Below are 8986 nucleotides of genomic sequence, written 5' to 3'. Positions count from 1 at the left end.
ACCATGATTTTATTTAAATAACCTTTGCGTGGTATCATTATGTAAAGACACGTTTTATTTTTGAAGTAAAATCAAATTTTGCTTCTTTAAATTTTTAAATTTTCAGTTTTAACTAACGTATGACAGAAAAAAACTGTGCAGTTGAAAAATGTAGTGTTTGTCGTTAAGGTAAGAAAAAAAAACAACATACCATTGCCTTATTTGTTCCACGGATAATTAATTTGCCTTTTTTAACTTGACACCTTCTGTTTATATCCATTATCAATTATAATTTCATTATTGTTTTTAAATGTTTGTATTTAGATGGCCCTATGTTTTCTGATTTAAATGGGATTAGCCCCAACTGACAGATAATGAGATCAGAAAAAGAGTAGCAATTAGTAAATAAATGTACATTTATGATAAACTATGACAAAAAAAGCATGGGGCAAAGGTTGAATGTGATTAAATGTGATTCAAATTACTTTTGATTTTAAACTGTGTATTTCTTTGTCTTAAAGAGTCACATGAATTATTATCTGGAAAAAGACGTCACACTTCATTCATTTTGTCATCCTTTGTTAAGGTAAGACATTTTATCTGTCTTTATCTGTCAGCCAGTTATTCATTATTAACAATTTCTGCTTTCTCTCCAGCTTGCCACATCTGTTGGCTCCTAGAATACTTTATTGTTCTGTTTTTTTCTCTCACTTCCTCTATTTCCCTCTGGCAATTCTCTTAGTTAGTTGTCTGTTCATGTGTAACATGCCTTCCATTTTTCGCGATCCTTTAAATCTCAATATATATGCATCATTGACTTCCACCAGTTTTTAAAATAAATCTCAAGGATGTTCTGGGGTGCATCATCAGTGATGTTTCGAGGGTCGTTGGGTTAGGGTTAGTTAGTTAGTTTCGGGTCTTTAAACATCATGTGACATCATGCTGTTGTTTATATTCTTCTCCATTATTCTTTCATCCTTTTAATCCTTTACTTGTTTTCCATGAAAAAGTCACGTCACACGTTGGATGTGGATTGGCATTTGATTTTCATGTTTGTAATTACAAGACTTGCATAATCTGTTAAAACAACTATTAAATGAAGTAATCACATTTACGGGATTATTTTACAATTAATGGTTAATTATCCTAATAACAATGTAATTTTACCAATCGTGCATTCACTGGCATGGTTGGTTTTGATAACATTGTTTATCTGTTGTCCTTTGTTCTCATTGAATAGTGCTCTAAAGAATTAGTATGTCAGTGGTCTGATTTCCATTGAATTCCTGGAACTAAAGTTGAGGCAGTAACTGAAAACTGCAAACCTTTAGTTCTTTGAATAATTAACTTGCGCTGTGGAAGTCCGGTTATGGAAAAAATTCTTCCAGGACAGTTTCCTTCTCCCTTCTGCTGCTCCCTTCAGGGATCAAAGCCTTTTTTTTTGCTTTGAGGTTGAGTTACATTTAGAAATTGATACAAACATTTGGTTCTCATCACAAAATATTATATTGTGTGCAACAGGTAGAGACCAAAGAGCAAGGAATGGTTATAGGTTTTTATTATCCACTTAACCAAACTGTAAACAGACAGAGTCGTTCAAGGAAAACATGGGTTGATTTTAGAAACCTAAACACACAGTAGTGTCATTATGCACATGTAAAAACTTGATTTACCTAAACTACTGGAACTCTTATGGTGGTTGTGAATGTAGCCAATTGGTTTTAAAATGAAACTTGGAAAAACTCAGGACAGTGCTTTTAGATGTGCTCACAAAATGACATTACAGTATGTGCAGTACAGTTCGCACACCGAACTACAGTAATGATAAGTTATGTAGAAAAAAAAGGATTAGTAACAACTGAGCCATATGCTGCAGTTGAGGAGATTTAACACACAGAAAGAACTTTCAGGAACCACTAGGAGATGCATCAACATATCATGGGAGTCCAAAACCAAAAGCCTCCTCCTGCTGCCAGAGATGCAATAGTGATTTGACTTTAATCTACTCACTGAAAGAAATGCAGTTTTGAAATGAGTAAAGGCCTTTTTTGATCTTCTTTCTTAGAACAATAAACATTCCTGTTAGTAATTATGGATACAACTTTGTTCACTTCTGAATTTTCTGAACTGCAAACAAAAAACATTTGTTCAGTATCTCTTCTCAGGGAGAGAGATATGGTGCAAGCTATTGGCCTTTTTTTTTTCATGCTTTGTGCAGCTGTTTTTAGCCATTCAATAGCCACGAATAGTCAATTTCTTTTACATGATTATAAATTCTGTGTAACTTTCAAGTGCTTAAGGCTAAAGTCTTGGCATCAAATGGTCAAACCTCTCCAGGTTGGTGCATGAACTTAAGAGTTTTGAATTAAAAAAAGAAAATTAGTTCTACATCTCATCTAGACCATAATCTTCTTCAGGGAAGTCACCCACAATCACATGTGAGGGCTTTACAAATGCACCATATTGGTTTCCACATTCAAAGTATCTCTTTCCGTTTACGCTGTGGAGACACAAATTCAAGAAGAGACAATGTTATTATTGGAAAATAAAAGCCGAAGGAAGAGAGAAAAAAAAAACAAAATCTTGATTTTTACCTTCCGTCATTTTTTCCCAGCGGCTCGTCGTACTTTATACCAACCCATAAGCCTGGTTTGAAATCTGTTGTACCTGTAATGAAGATAAAAGTATAATTTTATACCAAATTACCTCTTAATACTGACTGTTTAAGACTTTATCTTTTTTCTGTTTTATCTGCACCAATCAGATTGATTTTTTGCGATTAACAATATTTTAAAAAAAACATCTTTGCCACAGTGAGAAATTAATATGAAAATGTTAGTCCAAATAATGATTAAAAATAACATTCACACTTACCAACATACATGACTGAGCCGACCTTTGTGGGTTGCCCAGGTACCTGTACTTGACATCTGTCGCCAACTGTAATGGCGTCAGCAGCAGCCTTATTTTCCTCCTCTCTAGCAGCTTGTTCAGCTTTCTTCTTTGCCATTTCTTCCTCATTGTAGCGACCAAGGCCACGCTTCTTCATGAATGCCCTTGCTGAGTCTGGGGACAAGAAAGTAAGGTTGTATTTCAACTTTTGAGGTTTTTTTTTTTAAATCTTAGCAGAGGCAAGAAATGGTGAACTTTACCAGTCTTCTTTTCATAATCATCAGATGAAAGTTCAAACTTCTCCACTTTGGAAACATCACCAAACTCGCCCATCTGTCCTCCACTTTGATCGATGACCTGTCAAGGAAATTGGAAAACAAACTAGTACTGTACAATACCAAGCGTCATCCTTCGAGATATGATGATAATGATGATGATGATGCTCATGTTCATAAAGAAATCACAGCTAACAGAGCTTAACAATGACATTAAAAGATATTACTAAAAAATACATCCATATGACATTTGAAAACATTTCTAACATTTCCAACAAAAAATACAACCAAAATGCATGATTATGGCCAAAATGATAATCACAATTATTTTTAAAAATCACGATGATTAATCACAACTATTCATTTTGTTAGGTAAAACATTTTTTTATTGCTATTTAAGCAAGTAGTAAATGAACAAGGCTTTCACTTCAAAATGAAACTATGGATGGATATATACTGATATTTTTTCTGTTTATTATAATACACAACAATGGTACACTTATTACTAAGCTAAGGAAGAGTGTAGACTGTAATTGTATTGGAGAAATTACTTACATGTATTGTGCAGTTGTTATCCACAGGATAGGAGCCCAACAGAGCATCGTTATTGTCCATCTTCTGCAAGAAGTCGCCCGACACGCTCAAAACTTCCAGTTCCATGCAGGAAGCAGGTAAGCCCACAATCATCTCCAACTTACCCTGGTTGCGAAAGAAAAAAAAATCATAACCTCTTACTTCTGAATACTACATCAAATGCCGTAGTGTGAGAGATAACCATAATATTATCTGTATTTTTTAATATTTTGCAAATCAATCTTGGGCTTTTTCAGGTATGCAGTGTCATAGCTGTTGGCAGGGTTGAGCTCACCTTCAACTCCGCAATAGTAATTCCTCTGTTGAACCTGCGCAGCACCTCTGAAGAATTGCTGGTGCTGGTGATGCGCACCTCCACAATGGGATTGGTGATAACTGTCACTTGGTCGTCCATGATGCTGCCTTTTAATAAGTAGCCAATGCGGGGAACCTTGAGATAAAAAGGCAATGGATTTTAGATCATGTTGGAACCACAGACTCTCGATTCAATCTTTTTTAAGTGACTTATTCCTTAGTAAATCCATGAATACAAGAGTCCTGTCAAAGTGATGTGTCATGGATACGCGTCTACTAATAACAATACAATTATATGTTTCAGTTTACTTTTACCAACCGAACGTACTTATAGTGTAAGCAAACGTTTGGGTTTAATGCACATTCGCTTGTTTAAACAGACTAGACTAGACTGTTAGCCACATACGTTTGGTGGCTAGTGGCTAGCGGCTAGCGACACAACAGTCACGTTGGATCAACAGACGATCGAATGTGAGACTAAGAAAGGGTGTCACAGCTACTTACAGACACGTGTTACGTTCCTCTTGTGGTTTTTTAAATTACTCTTTCTTCTTCTCTGTGAGTTTGTTTAGTCTGACGATGCCATCAGTTATCCGTTATGACAACAGTTTTGCTGTAAACGGGTGGGAAACGTAAAACATACTTCCTGACTCGCCTCGACGCGAAATTCAATCCACCTATCACAAAGACAAAGCGCATGAGCTTGTCCAATCAGATCACCGAACGAAGGAATAGCGCACAAGAACCGCCCTTTAAGTGTAGATTGACACAACTTCGGTCGAATCGTCAGACATGAAGGACAGCGCCCTGGCGCCACAGACACAAGACGCAAACATTTCCTTTCTTACCAGCAGGTCGTGCTGTGTGCCTTAAAATTATATGTAGGTGTACACTATTGGCGTTTGATTAAAAACAAATTTAAAAAATCCCTCCCGCTCTGACAAAACATTTTCACCAAAAGCGGCTAACACGATAAGAATATAAAATTATACTAGCCTTATTTAAATATTCTTATAAAAAAGAAGAATCAATTGAGGGTATAAATTAAATTGACTTGACATTACACATGAACTACACTTGAGTAGAATTATAATATTAATATTATGTTATTAAAGATGACAAAGTCTTTTAGACTTTTACCTTCTAAATCTGTCTCAGGAATACAGTCTCAGTTTTGTTAGATTAATAATGTGCCTTCATCATATTTGCACTGGGAAAACACTACAGGCACTCCAAATCCGGTTAGGGTTAGAGTTGGGCGCTTGTGAGTCTTTTCTAAACAAACAAAACACTACCTTAAAGGCCTCGTCAATACATACACATCGTTGATTATTCTTTGTTGATAATATTTTGAATTTTGCATATAGACAATTCTAAAATCACTCCAGACACATGAGGTTGGTGAAAGATTTCAGACAATTCCAGACATATTTTACCATGTAAATTAAACGTTGCTCTAATATTTTCCAGTTTTTCCTGAACAATACACAGTGAATTTCTGAACTGTAATAACGAAACGTATCGTGTGTGTAATAAAAGGAAAGGTAACCAGCTATGCTTCTTCTCACTCATTATTTTACTTCTTAAACTTCATATCTGTATTTATTTTGGTGCAAATAACTTGTCGATGGTAGCTGGGGAAGAACAAACAAACAAAAATATTAAATATCCTCCGATTGATAAAGACAATAGATTACCAAAACGTAATTAGTTTTGCAGTACTACAAACTTTGTTGTGATGTTGTCATGACTTGCCTTGTATTTATGTTTTTTTTTAAAACTAATGTTTCTTTTGCATCATCAATTAGCTAAGTTTCGTTGACAAAGACATTATGTTTTTGTTAGCCTGAATACCAGGACCAATAAAAGTTTAGCCAAACAAGTTAAAGGGCTTCTACACCTCCAAAGCAGGTCTTCAATACGCGAGTTATCGACCCCTGGGGAGTCTAAGGTGGTATTGCAAGAAAGTTTTGGTTGATTATATAAATATTAATGTATTTTAAATGAATATATATTTTTGTGAATAAACCTTAATATTTTATACAGCATGTTGTAGCAAATTGATTAATAAAGGCAGGAGTTGTTACTTTAAAGTCAGAAATATACACGTTAAGCTACATACAGTATATTCTGCTGGTTGGAGAGGCCTACCCTTACCAACATTAAAGAACCCTTCCTTGAACGTTTGGAGGGTTGACCGTGCTTCTATGTTTATAGGAAAGAACATTTATATATAGTATTTATTAATAAGCCTTATTGTTTCCTTCAGTACATCCAACCCAATTGCAACCGATTAATACAAAACAAACAAAAATACAATCGTCACAGCGTCATAAAGTCGTTCTAGAGTTGAGACAAAGGGAGTGTGTTTGAAGCTAAAAAAGGGGGCGTGTCTGCTGGATGTCTGCAGGTCTGGCGGAGAATGGGAGAGAAAGCGGAGGGAGGGGAGGCACGGGGGAGGAGAGAGGAGGAGAAACTACTAGTGGGAAAAAAGTTAAAGTAAAAATGGCTTCCTTGTCTTTGGAGTCCACAGAACAATCCGAGAATAGTTCCGACGAACCAGCGGCACCGGACTCCAAAGAAGAGACAGAAAAGTTGCAAGTTTCTGAACAGTTGCTCCAAAGTTTCCAGAAGTCGGCGCTGAGTTTTTCCACTGACCAAGTATCGTGTTTATGCGAGGCCCTTCTGCAGGCGGGCAATGTGGATCGCCTGTGGAGATTTCTATCCACCATACCTCCTTCGTCCGAGTTGCTACGTGGCAACGAGACCCTGTTGAAGGCCCAGGCACTGGTAGCGTTCCATCGGGAAGAATTCAAAGAGCTTTACGCCATCCTAGAGAGTCACGACTTCCACCCGTCTAACCACGGCTTCCTGCAGGACCTATACCTGAAAGCCCGCTACAAGGAGGCGGAGAGGTCCCGGGGCCGCAGCCTGGGCGCAGTGGACAAGTACCGGCTCAGAAAGAAGTTCCCGCTACCAAAAACCATCTGGGACGGAGAGGAGACGGTGTACTGCTTCAAAGAGAAGTCCAGGAATGCATTGAAAGAGTGCTATAAGAAGAACCGGTACCCGACCCCGGATGAGAAGAAAAACCTGGCCAAAGTCACAGGACTGTCCCTGACACAGGTCAGCAACTGGTTCAAGAATCGCAGACAGAGGGACAGGACTCCGTCCGGGACCCATAGCAAAAGGTATGATCCACATCAGGTACCAGTCACTGGGTCAATGTGAAATGTTTTTATCCTAAACACTACAGTGGTGATCTAATCCACAGATACTGTGAACTTTGTCTTTGTTTATGGTGTGTTGAATGACAAGAGTAAAGCAGGCAGTCTATAAAACCTACAAACATCAAACTGCTACAGTAAACAAAGCCTGCAGGCTGTGGAAAGGCAAAAGGTCCATGTGGGAGGAGGGGGCTGTACACACACTAAAAGCTACAAGAAACGCATCTATCATCTGAAAAATGCCCAAACATTGTCTTGGAAAGTTGTCAGAAAGAGCTGACTTTTGACAGCGGTGAAGCCACACAGGTCTCACTGAAACAGCATGTTGCTTTGTTGTGAAATGTGAGATCCAGGCGCCTAACATGGCTCAAGTTTCCTCAAACCCTCCGCTGCTCTGCTTCCTACAGGGCCTGCAGAGCCGTGGGGAGCACGGTCATGCAGTTGTGTAGAGGAGGTGCAGCCAGGGGCTAATGCTAGAGGGTTTTTATCCTGATTTCTTTTTATCAGGTAGTGGGGAGGCAGGATCTGATACAATACAATCAAATAAACACCAGCCAAAACACAACTGTATTGATGGAATTAGTATCGAGCAAGTGTTATTTACGGCGCCAAGTGTACTTGATACACCAACGACCACGCTTATCAAAACAACTGACTGGAAAATGTGTAGTGTGGTAATCAGTTGGCACACCATCATGCTGTTTTTTTTTTTTTTAAATGACTAGAAGAAAATAATTTTAATTCCCTTAGTTGTCCCACAATAGTGCAGTTTACAAGTCTGCCATTGGAGGTGCTATTAAGGATGTGTGGTTCTGGTAATTGAACCCAGCACTCTTCTTGAGAGGCAGATATGCTAACCACTCGATTATGGAACCACACGAATAGGGAAATTTACAGTATGAGTTTTTGCAAGCCACACAGACTGCCACAGGAGGCACCATTGAGTACATGGTTTCAACTCTGTCACACGGGAGGCGTCGTTAGGGATCCAGGTGGTTCTTCTGGGATCCACCCACATCCCTGAATATGTTACTTGTCGGCCAATCTTTGAATGAATCCCAACATTTAGCCTTTTCAGTTAACTGTCTGTATGATAATATTTGATGTGTTTGTTTGCTTTCTTCATGTCAGTGAATCTGATGGAAACCACAGCACAGAGGACGAGGCGAGCGCTATGGATGACACTCCCGACAAACCAGAAGAGGCTCCCGGCTCTACGGCTCCCATCATCTCACTCTCCGCAGTCCCCTGTAGCACAGGGGGGCAGCTCATCCTCAACGGGTCCGGTGGTTTCCTCACAACCTCCCAGCCTTTGCTGCTAAATGGGAATTCCCTGATCTCCACTTCTGGTGCTGGGGTTATAATTAACGGCCTGAGTTTGGGTGATTGCCAGTCAGTCGCTCTGAGTCCTGTTGCAGCCAGTCCTCCTTTGATACTGAACGGGGCTCAGGTAATAACCAAATCTAACCTGAGTCTGCAGCCGCAGCACCAACAGGCAGTTATTTCTGCAGAGAAGGTTTCGGTTTTGGAGGCCAAGACCAGCAGTCTTCCTGCTGCTGTCCTTACTTCTTCTATCACATCGGCCGGTAACATTTCCTCAAGCAACCCATTGTCTCTGCAGTCCAAGGGAGAAGGTGGACACTCCATGGATTACATCAGTGTGTCTGAACCTGAGAGCAGCATCCAGACAGTGTCCTCGTCCTCGTCCTCCTCTTCTTCTTCTTC

General features: G+C 39.1%; 2 protein-coding genes and 1 long non-coding RNA gene across 3 annotated transcripts in view; 2 read left to right on the top strand and 1 right to left on the bottom strand.

Annotated features, from left to right (window-relative positions):
- The first annotated feature begins 31 nt into the window (after positions 1–31).
- LOC107988518 (uncharacterized) lies at positions 32–1714 on the top strand. Its single transcript, XR_001760017.2, has 2 exons — positions 32–168; positions 501–1714. It is a non-coding gene; the product is annotated as an uncharacterized LOC107988518 (long non-coding RNA).
- tbcb (tubulin folding cofactor B) lies at positions 1522–5096 on the bottom strand. The gene is made up of 7 exons (XM_008309124.3): positions 4539–5096; positions 4015–4170; positions 3702–3845; positions 3132–3228; positions 2854–3045; positions 2574–2646; positions 1522–2479 (listed from the first exon to the last, which is right to left on the bottom strand). The coding sequence occupies exons 2-7, from the start codon at positions 4132–4134 to the stop codon at positions 2365–2367; spliced, it is 741 nt and encodes a 246-aa protein (XP_008307346.1). The 5' UTR covers positions 4135–4170; positions 4539–5096; the 3' UTR covers positions 1522–2364.
- Positions 5097–6172: 1076 nt separating this feature from the next.
- six5 (SIX homeobox 5) overlaps positions 6173–8986 on the top strand; it is a 6798-nt gene continuing 3984 nt past the window's right edge. Inside the window, exons 1-2 of the mRNA XM_025054808.1 lie at positions 6173–7225; positions 8393–8986. The exon at positions 8393–8986 is cut by the window's right edge and continues 962 nt beyond it. Of these exons, the coding sequence (XP_024910576.1) occupies positions 6435–7225; positions 8393–8986 (1385 nt within the window). The 5' untranslated portion in view covers positions 6173–6434. The remainder of the gene's footprint in view (positions 7226–8392) is intronic.

Source organism: Cynoglossus semilaevis, chromosome 4, assembly GCF_000523025.1.
Source record: "Cynoglossus semilaevis isolate Cse_v1.0 chromosome 4, Cse_v1.0, whole genome shotgun sequence".
Taxonomy (NCBI): Eukaryota; Metazoa; Chordata; class Actinopteri; order Pleuronectiformes; family Cynoglossidae; genus Cynoglossus; species Cynoglossus semilaevis.
Note: the sequence above shows the minus strand (reverse complement) of the source record. Positions and strands in the feature narration are given on the sequence as shown.